General features: G+C 47.2%; 1 protein-coding gene across 1 annotated transcript in view; it reads right to left on the reverse strand.

Annotated features, from left to right (window-relative positions):
• Positions 1 to 317: 317 nt before the first annotated feature.
• Slc6a4 (solute carrier family 6 member 4) overlaps positions 318 to 18,745 on the reverse strand; it is a 31,417-nt gene continuing 12,989 nt past the window's right edge. The window contains exons 3-14 of the mRNA XM_052196462.1: positions 17,161 to 17,295; positions 16,816 to 17,035; positions 15,539 to 15,677; positions 14,434 to 14,568; positions 14,106 to 14,209; positions 12,759 to 12,886; positions 11,724 to 11,836; positions 10,940 to 11,071; positions 9,644 to 9,743; positions 7,902 to 8,002; positions 4,435 to 4,602; positions 318 to 1,065 (exon numbers count right to left, since the gene is read on the reverse strand). Coding sequence (XP_052052422.1) covers positions 991 to 1,065; positions 4,435 to 4,602; positions 7,902 to 8,002; positions 9,644 to 9,743; positions 10,940 to 11,071; positions 11,724 to 11,836; positions 12,759 to 12,886; positions 14,106 to 14,209; positions 14,434 to 14,568; positions 15,539 to 15,677; positions 16,816 to 17,035; positions 17,161 to 17,295 — 1,550 coding nt within the window. The 3' untranslated portion in view covers positions 318 to 990. The remainder of the gene's footprint in view (positions 1,066 to 4,434; positions 4,603 to 7,901; positions 8,003 to 9,643; positions 9,744 to 10,939; positions 11,072 to 11,723; positions 11,837 to 12,758; positions 12,887 to 14,105; positions 14,210 to 14,433; positions 14,569 to 15,538; positions 15,678 to 16,815; positions 17,036 to 17,160; positions 17,296 to 18,745) is intronic.

An 18,745-nucleotide genomic window follows, 5' to 3' on the forward strand; every position in this document is an offset into this window, starting at 1 on the left:
AGACCTGCCTTTTAGCTCATAGAATTAGACCTACGTACCCTAGAGCCAAGTAGAAGTTGGGATTGCCCTGGCTACGCAGGACCAACAACCTGAATAATCAAACTCCTCAGCCATTTGACATAGAGCTTATACCAGCTACCCAGCTGGACGTGGAAGTTGCCACAACCATCTGGAAAGCAGCAGCCATAGTGAATGATAGAACAGGCCGGGTTTTCCCACGGGCCTTTATCCTGAATGCATAACAGGGAGGTGGGTGGTGGAAGAGACACCGGGAAAGGAGATGGTAACACAGCACGCTTCTAATAACACAAGCCCGATTGACTAGGTAGAATCTGTTTAATGTAAGAAAAATTAGAGGCCATTTATATAGTTTGTAATGGACCCAGAGTGTTGGGATTGAGGGTACACACACAATGGACAGACACAATAGCTCACACATATACATCAGTTTTCAGCATAGCGTCTTTACATCTTCTTTCCTTAACCTCAGAGCAGCACATGGGTTACAGGCTTCTAGTAGATTCCAGCTATAGAGTTCTATGCTACTGAGAATATATATATGGCTAGCAAGACATCCCTGTTTTCTCTTGGGTGATTTATGTATTCATGAACACTGAAGGCTTTAGAAGCAGACAGGGTGCAGGGTAATATGATCGATCGTACCAAAAACATAATACAGACATCCACAGACCTAATTTTAAACCTGAAGCTAGCTAATGACTGGGTGGCATTTGTCCCCTCCTTCCTCTCCCTCCCATGTCCAGAAGAGGCCAGCTCAGCGGTGTCACCATCTAATGTGGTAGTTAAGTCCAAGAGATTTCATGGAAAGAAGTGGTTGGAACCCACAAGAGCCTGGGCACCATAGTCTTTAGGACTGTGTCTCCATGGAGAAAGACCTTCCATCATCAGGCTTGGCTTAGAGGGGAGGGGTCAAGGTGGGGCCTTTCAGAGGTGATGGGGGCTGGGAGGCCACTTCTCTCCCTGGGTGTGTTACACAGCGTTCATGCGGATGTCCCCGCATGGAATTTCTGTTGGTGTTTCAGGAGTGATACTTTTAATAATGCGCTGTTGGAAGAAAAGTGCAGTGTTACAAAGTCTTGTTTGAAAAGACTTATCAACATTGATATTAAAACAATGAAGAGTATTTTAATGATATTTTACAGTAAGTTGAAATAGCCTCATTGGCCTTTAAAAAAAAAAAGAAATGCCCAACTTCTAATACGGATGAAAATGTCAGAGTACATCAAAGTACAAGCATCTGGTACAGGAAGAACATGATTGAGACACGAACTTAAGGTGGAATCCTTCGGAGGAAACTTGCTGGCCACAGCATGACTGACTTTAAACAGACAGGGCTTCCCAGAGCCACACTTGGGGGCAGACACACAGGACCTCAATCCCGCCTTGTGGCCATGGTGCCCGCCAGTGCCAACAGCCTCTGAACGCCATCCCTCAGCACATTGTAGACTATCATTAATTAGATAGAAATAAGTCTTGCAATTGGAATTAGTCTTAAGTGGAGTTAGGATGCACAGGAAAGAGCTCACTCATCACTGGGCAAGCGCAGTAAACATTGTAAAGAAAAGTGTTTGCTTTTATGCCCACCTCCTTCCTGTGTGTACTGCTGCACATTTAGATGTGGATTCTCCCAAGTTACCAGGCTTAGATCTTCTGGTTGGTTGGTTGGTTGGTAGGTTTGTTTTTTGAGACAGGGTTTCTCTGTGTAGCCCTGGCTGTCCTGGAACTCACTCTGTAGACCAGCCTGGCCTTGAACTCAAAAATCCACCTGCCTCTGCCTCCCAAGTGCTGGGATTAAAGGTGTGCGCCACCACTGCCAGGCCAGACTTAGATCTTAATTATGTAATTTCGGTGTACATATGTGTGGGTGCATGTGAGCCAGTGCCTATGTGGAGGTTGGAAGATGACTTTTAGGGGTCAGTTTTCTACTGTGTAAGTTCCAACATTTTAACTCCTGTAGCTTGGTGGTTAAGAGCCTTTGCCTGCTGAACCGTTTTGCCAGCCCTCTAGACAACTACTGAGCTCAGACTTTGCTGGGCCCTGGTCTTCTACAAGACTCTCTCTAAACTACAGTTAATCTGAGAACCGGGCATGGCCGACACCTTCACAAGCATGTGCTCATTAGAGACCATCTTCCACTATCTTTGTGCGGGGTCACTAAGGCTTTCTGCAATGGTGACTTCAGCCAGCAATTGACCCCAACCTTGAGGCTCCTAGGCTGCTCGTGCATGGTATTTTCCCAAATTAAAGCAGTAAATAGAGCTTGTTCCATAACACTGTGGACGTATGCAAGTGGTCCCCAGCTTGCAGTGGGTTCCTATAACCTCTTTTTTCTTTATGATGATGCAAGAGTGATATCCATTTGGTGGAAATTGCTCTCAATATTCCTCTCTCCCCTTGCCAGGGCTAGAGCTATCGCTCTCTGCTGATGCTAGGCAGTGGTACAAGCCACAGCTCCTGGCCAGCCAAGCAGTCATGAGAATGACAGCCCTGCCCTGTGTTGCCAGGCTATGATGTTCAGGAAGCTAGGTGTATCACTGTATTTTTTTTTTTTTTACTTAATGACATTTTCAATTCATAATGGGTTTATCAGGATCTAATCTCATTATAAGCCAGGCGCATCTGGATAGCCATTACCCAGCAGAGTTCAGACACTCGATTTTCTCTTATATTTACCTTTCTGTTAGTCTTTGTTTTTTTAACCAAACCAAGATTTTATATGGAGCCTCACCTCCTCCCAGAATGCTTCTGGATGTCAAATCTGGTAATTAACAAGTAATCTCTGTAAAACTCCAAGTGAGGCAGGTGTGGTGGCACATATCTTATAATGCCAGTACGGGCTGGGGCCAAGAGGATCACTGAAAGTCTAAGGCTAGTCTGGGCTACATAGGGAGACTGTGGTTTAGAATAAAAATCTCCTCCTCCCCCACAAAACAAAAAGCAAATGTCTTTTCTCCCCAGGGCGGGGGAACAAGGCATGCTTTTTACCACTTGCATTAAGTACACACAAAAATAGGAAAGGCCTCTCTCAGAAGCCCTATCTAAAGAAAGGTATTGGATTTTCCTTAATCAAGCATTCACTAGGATTTCCACCCAGCACTGTGTGCCACTGTTCCTGACCCATGGAGCTATCAATCCTGGGAGCACACGACTGTCCAAGGAGCACATTTTACTGCTGGGCAAGCTAGGATCCAGAAATGAGTGCTTCCATAGCTGCCCAGGGTCTCTCCTCACACTCCTGCAGCTTTATCAGCTGCTTCCTTGAGACCTATTGTCTCCCATCTGGTGGCCTACAGTAGAGATGCCCTCTGTCTCTCCTCTGCTGCCGCTGGGTCTGCCCTCAGTTACTTTACATCCTTCTAGGTGTCATTTTTTTTCTGTAAGTAACTGAAAATCTGCAAGAGAGACAACTAGGACTTGAGGTACAGCCTGTGGTATAATACTGATGTATGTTAATCTAGAGTTCCCTCCCCTGACCCAGGACTCTGGGTTTGAAGCAGCAGAGAGGTGGTGGATCTTCTCAGCCATCACTGAAGGATAGCCCAGAGGGATGAATTTAGTGACTCTGGGCCTAAGAATGCATTACAGTAAAGCAACCGATTGGTTCTCTTTGGGAGGAAAGGTTGTGATAGGGTTGGCTTGGTTACAGGAGTTTGCAGGAGCTGAATTTTCTTTACCATGAGTTTGGTTTCCCTACTTAAAAACAGAAGTGAATCCAGCTGTTCTCAGAGAAGGTGTCTAATCATCTCGTGTTCTCTTATGAAATGTCTGAGTGTGATGTTGTGCCAGTCTAGTCCACCTGGGTTCTAAAGCCTCCTGGCTTTCCCTGGATGCCACCCTTCGGCTTTGAGCTCTTCCTCTGCAACAGAGCAGAGCAGCAGTTGAGACTCCTGGTGTGATGCTCTTCACGCTGTGTAGTAAGTACTCACTACAGTGGCAGAAACACAACTGAGCGGACAATATCTAAAACGTTTCAGTTCTGCAGATCTGAAGTGCCACTGTTGTGAATCCTAGTAGCAGAACCGCTAGACGACCACTCGGGCAGCATGGCGTGAAAATGGCGCCTCGTCTGTCCCTAACCTTTAACACCAATTTCTACACTAGCCAACGGTCAGCTCAGAAGAGGGAACCTGCACCTAAAAACGAAAAGATCGGGAGAGTTCTGTTCCTGCACTGGGCTGCCTTTAGACTTGTCACTGAAATAATGACTCTGTGAGGAGCACTATTCCCCTATCCACCCAGGGTTCTCTGTTTATATATCACCTGCCCACCCACCTCCCGAGGCTCTGAGTAGCAAGAATATATAAGTAGAGACTTATGGTGGATTTTATGAATATTTACATATTTTTAATAAAACACAATAAGAGAATTATTTTCTTACCCCACTGACCACACACACTTTTAGCTGGCACATACCTCCTTAAGTGTCCCTGGAGTGCTGATCAGCCGATAGATGATGTATATAGGGATGCAGGAGACAGACGACGTCCCTATGCAGTAGCCCAAGATGATGCTCCAGTGGGGATAATTGTATTGGAAAAGCCGTAGCTGGGGTGGGCTCATCAAAAAACTGCAAATGATGAACTAAGACAAATTCCAAGAGACATTGAAAACCTTCATAATATCCATGTAGATAGAGGCCACAAATACCAAATCTAAGAATCTACTGGGGTTTATCCTCAAAAGAACTCTTGTGCCATATTACTAACAACTTCTGTACCAAGTCAAAACAAAAACAAAGAAGCAGGGATTTTCCTTGGGTTTCTTTCCATCCCACACCTTAAAGCCACTGTAAGAATTACAGCATCTCTACGAATATCCCCAAAGTCAGAGAGATGCAGCACTTCCCTCTGCCAAGAAGAGACTGGTACCCTCTGGGACTAGACAGCAGAGAGATAACTCGGGTGGCCTCTCTGTTTATCTCTGCTTTGGTACCATGTCCCCGAACTCAGTGAGATGGAAGGTACCTTCATTCTGGGAGAGAGAAACTGAGGAGTACTCTGCTCTTGGGAATGTTCTGTCTTAGGCTCTGCAGCCCGGGGTTTCATAAGAAAGGCTCTGCACGGATGGCCCTCAACAGCGACCAACCGTCTGCTTGTTACAGACCCGCTCTCAGGAATAGCAGGAGAAAAGAAGTTTAACACATTTCACTTGGAAACCAATGAAATTTTTGATAAAAATTCCAATCTCTTAACACCCGGCTCAGCATTCTCTTATTTTCAGTTTGCTTTCCAGAGGGAACATAAATGTGGAGTTTTGCCTAGGAACCACTGTGCTGAAATCATTGCTCTGAATTTGATTTTCAGTTAGTGCTACATGGTCATAAAGATGACACTAATGCACATTATTCATGTAGTTAAACATCTGTATCTGTTTTTCCTTTGTCCACATGTAATAAAATGGGGAACTGTTAAGCACACATTCCTCTTCATAGCCCATGTCCAGGAGGAGGGCTTCAAAAGGAGTCCTGTCAATCACAGACCTTCCTCCTAATGCAGGCTCCTTGTGCATTATCCAAGACCTGGCTAAGGAGGAGGGGGACTTGGAAGAGAAGATCTGCTCAGGAGCCACCCTGAGCACAACGGGGCTATGCGTTGCCAAGCACATGAACACCAGCTTGTCAGGGCCCACGCTCTTTAATTCAGTGGCTACCACCCTGAGTAGAGTTCCCTCTCTTCGCATGCACACTCTTTTCTTTCCTCACTTGCCTTCAGTGAAAAAGAATGGTTTTAGGAAGTGATTTGTTTAACTAAAGCATCCCTATAAAGCTCAGAACAGGGGACCTGTTAGTTCAGTGGAGATGTGGAGGGCAGATTTGCTTCCTCTCAAAAAGCACTTGCTTTTGAAGGATGGAGGTAAACTGAGCATCCCTGGGTCATGAGTGATGTACCAGTCTCTACAAGGATGTTGCTAGGTAAGAAAAGGAACACACTGACCATGGGCCTCCAGAAATAAAAAAAAAAAGCCCAAGCGAGGCCTAAGGACCCAGACAGGAATGAGGCCACACCACACCTCAGTGCCATGGAAGGGGAAGCCAAAATATTTCAGTGTGATCTGTCAGAGATAGGACCTGGTGGGGCCAGATCAGGGTAAGTGAAGGGAGTCACAGGTTCATGGGTCAAGTCCATTGTCTGATAAAATGTATATGGATTGTTTGTATTAAGTATTGCATTAAAATAGTTTTTATCCTGAGAACTAGTGTGTTTGATGATTCTTAGGTTTTATGTCCCCAGTCACTGTGTCACTTGCCTCACCCCTGTCTGGGCCTGGGCACTGCTTCCTTGTTGGGTGGGGGACTATTTAGGCACACAAGGCATTAATCTAACTTGCCTCCTTCCTCTGGAAAACAAATGAAAGGGTTTAAGTGGATTATCAAGAAGCACAGGTATTAATTTAAGTTAACAACCTATTTATGTCAGGACGTTGGCTTCTGGTCATGGTGAACCAAGAGACTCGGGCCAAACCTCTTAAAAGCAAGTGAAACTTTGCCTGGTGTGTGAGCACTTGTCTTCGATCCCAGCACTCCAGAGGCAGGCGGATCAATGTAAGCTTGAGGCTAGCTTGTGTCTACATAGGGGGTTCCAGGCCAGCCAGTGCTACAGAGTAAGACCAGGCATAAACAAGAGGGGAAAAACTGAAAAGAAAGAAGCATTTGGATTTAAAAGAAAACAACAGACAGCATGTGGCACGCCCCTGTGGTCCCCACTGCTTGAGAAGCTGAGGAGAGAGGAGCTCTTGGGCTAAGGTAACTCTCTGGGCAAAAAGCAACGGGCCGACAAAGCAATGTGGAACTGCTGGGCTGAACCTAAGAAGGTACACAAGCCGGGGCCTACACAAGAGTTGCAGTGTCTAGAGTTTGGGCCTGCATGGGAGCCCCAGGCCCACTAAGGCTATCACTGTGCTGGGATGCTTGCTGCTCAGAGCAAAGGTTGATGAAAACTTCTGGAGTCTAAAGCAGTCAGGAAGGGCTCCTGGGAACAGGGGCACATGTAATGTCACAGAAGCAAAGATAAGCAATTGAGCCATCATATAAAACAGTCCTGAGATGTGTGGGGAGCTGGGCGTGGCAGGGGAGGGAAGTCAGAACACTCACAGGAACCAAGAGGTGTTTTGAAAGAGAAGGGACACTGTGTGCCTGAGACATCTGGGATGGCCCAGATACCCAATAAACTGAGAAGAATGGATGGAATGGTCTAACCTGCTTTTTGACTTCAAGGGGTCAAAAAATGCCCTCCCCGAGCAACCCTTAGTACTCAGCTTTCTTTTTAGATTTTTTTAGACTGGGTTTCTCTGTGTAAACCTGGATTCCTGGAACTCTCTCTATAAACCAGGCTGGCCCCAAATGCAGAGATTGCCTGCCTCTGCCTTCTGTCAAGAGTGCCAGGTCTAAAGGTGTGCACCACCTCTGCCTGCTTAGCATGAGACTTTCCTATCCAGGTCCTTTGACAATAAATGAATTCTACTTTTGACTTGGACCTAAATTTGGGGAGCTTTGTTTATGCCCCCTTCAAAGTGAATATAAAATTATTGAGTATAAAATTGCTAGGACCCCTCTCAGGGCCTTCCTGAGCAATATATACAGTATTTTCTTCCTCGATCTTGAATAGTTGTGTTACATGATTTTAATGAAACTAAGCCTCAGTGACACTAATGCCTGTGATACTAGCACTTGAGAAGCAGGAAGATCTCAATTATGAGGCCAGCCTGGGCTACATATAAAGTTCCAGGACAACTCAATCTACATCTGAAGACTATCTTAAAACAAAAATCCCTCCCCACCAACTTGCAGAATTATCACAAAGCTTAGGAGAGCATGCTTTTCTGTCTAGGAATGGTGCTTCAGTAGCATTCAAGTCTTATAAACAAACAACACGACCACTTACCAGGAGAAACAGAGGGCTGATGGCCACCCAGCAGATCCTCCAAAACCATCCCGGGCTGAAGCCCAGCATTTCCTTCACGTCGCTGCAGAACTGAGTGATTCCTGTAATCACCCAAAGGAGAATTAGACAGGGCAGTATCAACAGGGTCAGCACTGGTGACGGCGGGAACGGAGTGGGGGCTCCTCCATAAGCCGGTGGGGTCACTTAGGTACTTCACTCGAGGGACTCAAGTGGCGGGGCATCACAAAACTGAAATTCTATAGCAAGCAAAGCTCTTTGTATACAGAGCAGGAAAGTTGGCAAATGTCTAGCAACCAAGTTCTCCAGGGGTGCCCACAATTCCCTTCTAAGATCTCAGCCTGGATTTGACTGTCATCTATTGTAAGAAGAAAGTGATCTTAGGAATGGTGAGCCTGCCTGCAGAAGCCACTTCGGACTATCTGCTGGCAGTTTTCAAGAGAGGTATTTTTTTTTTAAAGATTTATTTCATGTTTGAGTGTTTTGCCTACAGGAGGAGGTGTTGGGTCCCTTAGAACTGGAATTATAGCCATTTGTTACCTACCATGTGGGTGCTGGGAATCAAACCAAGTCCCTCTTGGATAGCAGACAGGGCTCTTAACCACTGAGCCATCTTTCCTAGCCCTTCAGGGAAATTTTTTAACCACAGTATTGCTCATCTGTGTGCCAGGTCAAGATCCAGGTTCTGTAAAGGTTACTGGCACTAACTCGAAGACGCCCACTGACAGGTGTGTCCCGAGAACTGAAAGTGCTCCCGCTGTTTCCTCAGAGCTCTGAGGCTCTGCTGCAGGTCTACAGTGACTCTGAACTCTGTCCTCTCAACTGCTGGGGAAGTAAAGATAATGTCTTCTTCTTCTTCTTTTTTTTTTTTTAATTGTCTTCCGTATTCAGAACTCACAAGAGTCGACTCACCATCTCCTCTGTGTCCAGCTTCAGGGAATCCAGTCCTCTGCCCTGACCTCTGCAGGGGGCTACACTCTCTCATACACACACAAAGTCTTTAGTTCATGTTCTCTGCCCTCTCCCTTCACGGTGTACAGATGGTTACCATGGCAAAGCAATTGATGGTAGAAATTGGAAAGCAAATGCGTTTCCAAATGAGATGCTTGTTTCTTGATCGTACAGATCCATCTCTGAACTTGTGTCTTCATGTCAGTGGCCTGCCTGTGCCCTCCCCTCCACTATTCAAGGCCCATGGAACCCCTGCCAAGAGCTCTAAGCTCACTTCCTGGACCCCCTCTCTCCCTTTGTCAAAGTCTATCCCAGGACAAGAGGGAAGGGCCTGGGGATTCACCAGTGCAGAGACCATAAGAACAGTTTTGCCTTATAGAAGAGAGGGGCTGAGGCTCTATCTTGATGCTCTGGAAAGGGGTCTATGTTAAGAAACTTAAATCTGGGGTGCTCTCACACTAATGCCTCATATATCAGGTCTTAGGCCACCACTGTGGGTGAACTGGCTGACTTCAACCTGTCTCTTCTGGGGAAATATTACAAACATAAAAAAGAAATCAGGATAGAAATAATGTTCTCCCTGGAGGGTGGCTTATGTGGTACTGTGCAGAGGAAACAGTAGTGTATGGCTATAGAAGGCCCTCAGCTGAGATTATCTTACAGACCTGTCAGGAGATCACGCTTGGTCAACTGCCCCTTCCTGTCCTCTGATGAAATTAGTGCCTGTCTCCATGTGGACAGAGGATAGGGCAGAGAAAGAAGGGACTTCTTACCATAGAACCAAGACACAGCGACAGCCTCGATGAGGGCTACAGTGAGCACTGCTGGGCCCGTGGCGTACTCCTCCAGCAGGGTCACCACGTATGCCCCTCCCTGGGAACAAGGTCACAGATATGTCAACAGTCTTCTGAGGGGTGGCCTCACTACAGAGGCCTGCAGAAGCTTCTGACTATGGGGGTCAGACTGGGTAATCCTCACTCTGGACTTGGTCTGAGGACTCCAGACCCTGTTTTGTGGAGTAGCCTTTGAATGTGTACCCATCTGAACACCTTACCCTGTGGAGCACATTTTCTTTTAGATGGTACTGAGAATGGGACCCACGGCCTGGGCTTTTATCACCCTTGTTTTATCTACTACACCATAAAAGACAAACTCCAAGGAGCCTCTATGGCTACTTTGGGCTTACTGAATTCTTGTCTATTCAAACTTGGAGAACTCACAACTGTAAAGACTCAAAAAATAAAAATAAATAAAAATAAAAAAGGAAAAAAGGAAAAGAAAAAGGGAGAGGGGATCTGAATCTGTGTGACCCTGGTACTTAAGTCACTGTTTTGTGCCTGCCACTCTAACCCTGACCCCTCTGACACCACAGCCCCTATACACCCAGGTAAAGCACTGGGGTCACTGAGACCATGGCTTGAAGAGGTGTCCCTATCAGTAAAATCTGTCTTGAGCCAGGAGGACACAAAACCATGATGTCACCCTACCTGATGTATACACTTTACTGTATTTGTCCTGGCTACTAAATGAAGAGACAGGGAGGGGAGGAGGGAGATCACAGGAGAGGGTCTGGCTTCTTTACACCTCAAGCTCTGAAGAAGATGAAGTGGCATGTAAGTTACACACAAGACACCAGCCTGTAGATCAGGACACGGAGGGGGGGGGGCAAAGTACCCATAAAAGCATCTCTAAAAGATGCAAATATCTGGAAATGCAAATCCTAGCTTCTCTCCAGGTATTTTTTGCCAAGCCTGAAATATGGTTGGATCTGTTGTAAAATGCTACGCCTCCTGATGTCATGCACAGATCTACCAGCAGACAACTGCCAGAAATAACCTTTCTCCTTGGTGGCAAACTTTTCAATGCTGAACATGGAACCAGGGCCTCACATATGCCAGGCAAGCAACCTAACACCACACCACATCCTCGGCCCATGATGAGCCTTTTAATATTGCTAGCAACACTTTTCGGCCCCACAGGAGGACACTGTGGAAGTGGGAGGAAACCACCCACCCTGCCTGTGGAACACTAGCGAGTGGAACATGTGGAGCTGGTGGCCTGGTACTCACGGAAGTCAGTGTGAGCAGGGATCCCAAGATGCAGGTGATGACTACAATGAGCACAAACCACTCCCTGCGCTTGGCCCAGATGTGGGGAAACTCATCCAGCACAGCTGTGATCACACCTTCCAGGCCTGCAAACTGAAAGATGCATGCCGACAGTCACAGAGGAGCCTTGGGACAAGCCCCGTGCCTTAAGGACAGGGAACAGGAAGAGAGATAAGATTTCAGAGTAAACAGGCTAATCAAGATTAGCTCGCCCACTCCCTGGCACATGAACGTGTCAAGAGGCACATTTCCATCCGATATCATTGTCAGAACCCTTCCCTTAGAACTTGCAGGCAAGAAAACACTGCACACACAGCTTTAGCATTTGTGTCTTGGGAGACTGGGTGTCCCAAAGCTAGGTCAATGCCAGTACGCTCTCTACACTAATAGAGCAAGTCTCTGAGTTGAGCAATCGTGGCTTAGGAAGGAAAGCAACAAGGATTTTATTTAAATACACTGAGCCCCTTTGTGCCAGGCACTTTCTCTACCGTGTGCCACCAGAAACTCTGTAAAGTACCCAGTGCACAAGGTACCATTACTGAGGAGTGGACAGGGGGAGGGGTTGGGGAAGAAGAACAGGGAGAGGAAAGGGAAGTGGGAGAAGGTGAGAGGAGGGATGGAGGGGAATTACCTGGAAATAGCAACCAGTACCATGGGAAGGTCTGAGTGGGGAAGCGATTCTAGCCTCCTCCTGACCTTTCCCCTTTCCCCTCTCCCTCCCAGACCCTTTGCCGGCTCCACTCACCGTGCTATCCAAACCCAGAGTGATTAACATGAGGAAGAAGATGATGGCAAAGAATGTGGATGCTGGCATGTTAGCTATCGCTTCTGCATATGTGATGAAAAGGAGGCTGGGGCCTGAAACAGAGGGGGAGAGAGGGGTTGGATGCTGAGTCCCGTCCTACCCAGACTAGATCTCCGTTACTTTGCCCTTATCATCCACAAGCCCTCTGCATCAAATCGGGCTCTGTCAGTACCAAACGCTGCTTCATCTACCACACCAGACATTTTGCTAAGCCAGAGGGTAGGTTATCCGCCTTGAAAACTGAGCATCTTCAACTTGGGGGCACAGGACAGAGGCAAGACTGCAACTACAAAAGCCCAGGGGCTCCACAGTGAGGCACTTCTGCATGATCATCAGGGCCAGGTCTGCTGTTCCTAAGGTACCCAGTGATGTCTCAGCTCAGATTAGCAGGAAATGTAATAAGGACAGCCTGCTATTTTTTTTTAAGTCACATTTGGGGTCCTATGGACAGAACTCCAGCATCTGAACACCAAGTGCTCTACCACTGACCTACATCCCCAGCCCTTAAAGTCCTTTTGAAAGTGTGACAAACAAGTCCTCAGTCCCTTAGAGGCTGACTTAGGGATGCTGTCATTTGGTCAAAGTGCTGCATCAGGCCAAAATACAAATATTTCTCTAGACCTTAGGACTCCATCTACTTGGACTCATTTTTATAATATCTGTTACATGATTTCTCATGCAAACACCAAGCAACATGACATCAGTAGTGATCTGCCTACTAGACCGAATCCCCCCACGAGTGCCCAAGCCCACTGGCTCTAAACCTACCATACACGTCATAGTTTTAAGCCCACCATACCCATCATATCTTTAATCCTGCCATGTATTGAGGGCCCCTGCACTGGGCACCCAGACAACTGAATACATGCGTGGATTGAGATCTCCACAGAACTTAACTTTCAAGTCTTTGAAAATCGTTTAGCTATTTGTAAAGATTCAAAGTTGCCATCCTGTGACGTGAGCCCCTGACCCTACCTGCATCTTTGGCCACCTCAGACACATCTTCGTTCCTCATCTCAGCCATGTAGCCAAGCACCGTGAAGATGACAAAGCCAGAGACGAAGCTCGTCATGCAGTTCACCACACTGGTCACCAGGGCGTCTCTGCAGCGGAACCCCAGGCACAATCACAAACCAGTCACAGTAGCACATTCCCATAATCCCATCCCTTGGAAGGCTGAGTGAGGCAGGAGGATTGTGAGTTCAAAACCTCTTCTCCACCAAGAGAGGCACCGCCCTGGAGCAGGGCCTCAGCTGGAGGGCTCCAGGAAGGGGCTTTGACCTCACATTTGTGAAATTAAAAGTTTAATGTTATCTTCAAGTAACATCTTAAGGCTGCCAAGGAGAAAGAAACATTGACAATTTTAAAACTTCACTCCATAGCTTTAGCTAACCAACGCAAGGCCACACTCCTTGTGGCTGGGGGTGGGTGGGAGTGGGTACTGTCCCCAGCTGTGAGTGACAGCCAAGCCGCCGTGGGTGCAGAGCTACTGTTCGGTTAAAACACTGAAGCATGGCTCTGCCACAGCATGGTGTTTGTTGTAAGCTAAGACAGTTCAGTCCTTAGGCTTTCCGTGTAAATATAAACAATCAGTCGACGGTTTTCATGGTAACATATATTAACTGGTGTACGCTGCATTTTGTAACCTTGCTATACCATGTCCCTGTTTGGTTTGCCTGTTTGCTTTGTCACTTGTCTTTTTTTTTTTTTTTTTTTTTTTTTTTTTTTTTTTGAGACAGGGTTTCTCTTTGTAGCCCTGGCTGTCCTGGAACTCACTCTGTAGACCAGGCTGGCCTCGAACTCAGAAATCCACCTGCCTCTGCCTCCCAGAGTGCTGGGATTACAGGTGTGCGCCACTGCTCGCTTGTCCTCTTTTAAGCAGGATCTCATACAGTCTATTGAAGGCAGCGATGACCTCAGGATGGAGCTGAGACTGGCCTTGAACTCCTCATTCTTCAGTCTCCACTTCCCACATGCTGGGACTATAGGGATGCACCCCTCCCCCAACTAAGAGTGTGTGTGTATGTGTGTGTGTGTGTGTGTGTGTGTGTGTGTGTGTGTGTGAGAGAGAGAGAGAGAGAGAGAGAGAGAGAGAGAGAGAGAGAGAGAGAGAATGTGTTTTGGAAACTTTCTTAATAACTTTTGAATAGACTAGGTAAAGTTACTTCCTGCATGGGCACAATGTCATGGATGAAAATGGCCAGAAGCTGGTGACACCGCTTAGAGGCAAATTCTCTCCTGGTGTGGGGATCATTGTCTTCCTCCAACTGTCTTGTCTGTCAGTCCATTCTCAAGCTTTGCCCAGCAGCCCCACATACTCACTGGTAACAGTTGTTGTTGAACTTGTTGTAGCTAGCAAAAGCCAGGAGAACCCCAAAGCCCGGGCCAAGAGAGAAGAAGATCTGAGCCGCAGCATCTACCCACACCTGGAAGACAGCAGGCGGGGCACGGGGTGAGGACGGGACCCACCACGGCTACCGCAGCATTGTCACCGGTCAGTGGCCTCAAGATGCTGTGTTCTTCATGCTTTTATTTCAGATCTAAAGGATCACTGCACGCTTGTACATTAAAGTCGAGCTGACCATGAGGTACTATTTGGAAGAGAATTGGCTTTATCTAGTAAAAGTCAAACAAGTCTCTCATATCTCACCCCTGTCTCCAAGAGTTTCTGCCAGTTGGGTTTCAAGTAGAAGACAACCCCTCTCCAGGCTCCAGGAAGGGTGGCCCCCCTCACCAGCAGGACAGAAAGGACAATGTAAGGGAAGGTGGCTGTCACCCACACCACCTGGAGTGAAGGAGAACAGAAACACAGGTTACTGACATACTGTCCCAGGGACAGCAAAGAACAGAAGCAGGCAGTGCTAGCGGTGGCACTGTGGCTTCAAGAAGCTGAAACAGGAGGATTTCTATGAGTTCATGGCCAGCATGGGCTGCATAGGGAGTTGTTGTTCAATTAACCAGTATAGAAAAGCTCTGGGTATGGCTCATGATTGGTTTTCAGTAAATTATGGCCAATAATAGCAACTGTGAGTATACTGGGCTGAAAGAATTTTGAAAAAGGTATGTGTGTGTGTATATATATATATATATATATACACACACACACACACACACACACACATACATACATAGATAAATAGATAAAGGTATATATCATATATGTAATATATAGAACATAATATGATATATATAGAGAACATAACAATATATATATATATAATTCATATGTATGCATGTATATATGTGCAGAATGTGGAGACAGAGGTTGACATTGGATGTCGTCCTCAGTTGGTCCTGCCTGACTGAGCTCTCCCTGACTTAGACTGACAGGCCAGTAAGCCCAGGCATCCTCCTATCTCTGCCTTCCCCCAGCCCCAGTGCAGTCACAGACTCACAGTCTGCAGTGCTCAGCCCTCTACGTGAGTAGCTGTGACCCACACTCAGCCCTTATGCTTCTGTGGTAAGTAACTGACTACTGAGCCACCTCTCCAGTCTCTACACAGTTTTAAATAGAATTATAAAGAGGCTGTGCTGTGCCTTCACTTACTTAGATGCACTTACATGGAAATGATACTGGTTAATTTCTAGAACCTTCTAACAGATGTGATGAAGAAAGTATCACAGGATGAACGTGTTTGGTACTAAGGAAAACTGATATTTTTTTTTTCTGCTCAGTAGCCGTCCAGTGTAATGGTCTTGAGTTTGGTGACACTGTGGGGCCCTGGGCCGTCCAGGACAAGCTGCAGAGTCCTCACCTTGCCAGATGTTTTGACTCCTTTCCAGATGCTGAAGTAGATAATGGTGAAGATGAGCATGATACAGAGAGCCAGCTGCCAGCTGATGGTCCCCAGGTCCTGGAGTCCCTTAGACTGGTGGATCTGCAGGACATGGCGCCTGGAGTGACAAAGAGAGGGGTCTGGAGGGTCACCTGAGCACAACATTGGGATTCCTCTAGAGGACAAGGGACACCACGAGAGGGGGAGCTGGAATGGGCCTCGCTCATCCTGAAAGAACAAGTGGCAAATTCACCAGACAGACCACTCGTCTCTCTTCCATCATCTAAAATGAGAACCTTCCAATCAGCATGACCAGCTTCTGGGTACATGAAAATTTTTGTGTAGGCAGTGAGTCCTTCACTCTAAATTAGCTCTGTAGTTGGGCTACTACGGCCTACATTTCCTCTATTAAAAATACTCCTGGGTCGGGGAAATCACACGCTAGAAGAACAATTGCCTAGCATAGGAGGACCCCAGGCTGAATCCTTAACACCAAAGGAAGACCCCACATTCTTCAAGCATCTTCCAAAGGGCAGAAATAAGTTTGGGTGTTTTGCCTCCATAGCAACTGGCTGGAGGAGACGAGGCCACCAAGAAGGTTATTCCCTTTGATGCAGGGACGTTTTGGCTCCCCTTGGGGAGTGAAGGGGGCTAGTGTGGACATGGTAGAGCAGTCCAGCCTGTCATATGGGGGCACTGAGTCAAAGAAGGTCAGATTATGGAGCAGTTGGGCAGAGTTCCAACTCCAACCCTACCGCCCTGCCCGCACACGGGCTTGCTCCCTAATCCTTTCCGGCTTCACCTCTCAGAAATCTGCCAGGAGGCACGAAGGGCCCATGAGGTCCCACCCATCCCTGAAGACCCATAAGCAGTAAATGTCTGCTGGGCTAGGACACTTTGTTCAGCAGTATAGTGAGTGACACTGGGGTGTTACCCATGATCCTGAAAGCCATCTTTACATGCATGTGTCACCAAAAAGAATAAAGGAAAACATTGCATGGGAAGGGGAGCTAGTCAGGACAAGTAAGAGTGGGTGAGGGACATTCCATAGAGGAGATTCTGAGCAGAAAACATCATCTATATCAGTGAAAATGTTATTATGGAGCCTGGTGTATGTGATTCATCTATGCTACTGAAACGCTTTTACTAATTCCTGCCAAGAGAGAGCTGAAGAGTTTTTGGCCCCTAAGATGCCAAGCTGCAGGGTGTGTGGCCTGTCCTCAACAGACCACCCTGCCTCCTTCACATGTCCTTACAAGTAAAACTCCTCAGCAGGTGACGTGGAATGGACTGTCCAGGTGATGTTGTCCTGGGCGAAGTAGTTGGTGCAGTTGCCAGTGTTCCAAGAGTTCTTGCAACTGGTCCAGGGCAGCTGGTCCGTGAAGGAGGAGATGAGGTAGTAGAGTGCCCAGGCTATGATGGTGTTATAGTAGGAGGCGATATAAAAGGCGATGATGCAGATGGCGTAGCCAATGCCTGGATGGAGATGAGGAAGGCCCAGTTCACACCCATAAAGCCCAAGAGGTTAAAGCCCCGGTTCCCAGTTCCCAGCCATTTATGGAAGCGTCTTGTCCGGCGTCTCCCTCCATCCCTCCAGTTACCTTTGAAAATCGGGCAGATCTTCCTCCATATAGAAATGCACCCATTTCGGTGGTACTGGCCCAGCGCGAGCTCCATGTAAAACAGCGGGATTCCCCCGAAGATGGCCATGATGGTGTAAGGAAGGAGGAAGGCCCCTGTGGCAGAAGGGAGACAGTTTTACCTCCTGCCCACGTCTGTCCCCAGAATGGTCCATGGATGTGGAATTCACAGTCGGTTGCCCTGATCCCAGTGCTTTGTGAGAGAGGACAGTAGACAGAGGTTCCATGGTACAGCCGCGTGCTGACCTACTTACTCTCTGAGCTGGTTAGCAAGATCCATGAGAATCGCCTGGGAAGGGCATCTCCATGAGGAAGTCTCGATTGGGTTGGCCTGTGAGAGACTGGGAAGCCCCGCCCTGAATGTGGGCAGCACTTTTTCATGGGTTGGGTCCTGGACTGAATGAAAAGGAGGCACTAAACTAGGCTACCATGTGCGCATGTGCGTGACTTACGGCTTCAAGTTCTTGCCTTCTAGAACTTTCCGCAGTGATGGGCTGAAACCTGGTGCTGTTTGCCAAATAAACTCTTTCTCTTTAAGCTGTTTTTGTCTGGTATTTCACTGAAGCTAAAGAAACCAGACTAAAATACCGTCTTAGGGGCAAAACAAAGCAAAAAAGACAAACCAAGCATATGATACAGAGGAGAGGTGCCTGAGACAGTAACAGAAATAGGCTGGGCTGAGAGTCAACAGACGCCGCACCCAACAGTCACTGGTTTCCCCCCAAAAAACTGACCTCAGATTCAAGGGTCCACCCTAGGCCTCAAGAAGATGTCCAGGCGTGAAACAATGCTGACCCATCTGAGGATGCACACAGATGCAATCTCTGACTCAGATCAGATGCTCCTTCATCAGTATTACCTATGACTCCAGACCACTGATATTTTTGACCGCATGTCCGTAATTCCACTGGGCCAGAGTAGTTCCTCACAAGCTATTGTTTGAGAGTAAGGCTGAGGATGGTAGTTTCCACAGAACAAGATTGCTCACCTGCGGCTTAAGTTTTAGCCCAAAGGGTGAGTCAGCTATGATTTCCCTCTGGTAACTTTCCTGCCTTTAAAATGTTTCATCCCTAAACACCAGAGGCCAGTGCGACTCAGAATCGTCGGTGTAATTAGTCATCTTGAGCAAATCTGGCTAGAGAATCAAACCCGTGCTGTGTTTTAATGTTGGACCTCAACTCCAGATGATTTACCTGACTGGCTTTACAGTAGGAAATGTCACCAAGGACCCTGGAGATCATACAAGGCTTAGGCTAAAGGTCCTGACAAGCAGGAGATAAGGAGAACGAGACCTCTAGTCCTAGGCAAGGGATTTGCATCTCCCATGGCCTGAGGAACTTCCCTTCACAGCCAGGGAGCGGCCATTAAGAGAAGAAACTGTGCTAAGTCATAGAAGTCTGGCTGACATAAACAAATTACCTCCCAGGCCTCACTGTAGTTGCCTCTTAAACAGCTTGTCAAGATAACTGTCCACTGATCTGATACTCATTTCTTCTTGCTCAGAATCCACACAGAGGGTCTGTACCTGCTCACCTGTCTCCCCTGA

The sequence above is a fragment of the Apodemus sylvaticus genome, chromosome 10, assembly GCF_947179515.1.
Source record: "Apodemus sylvaticus chromosome 10, mApoSyl1.1, whole genome shotgun sequence".
Taxonomy (NCBI): Eukaryota; Metazoa; Chordata; class Mammalia; order Rodentia; family Muridae; genus Apodemus; species Apodemus sylvaticus.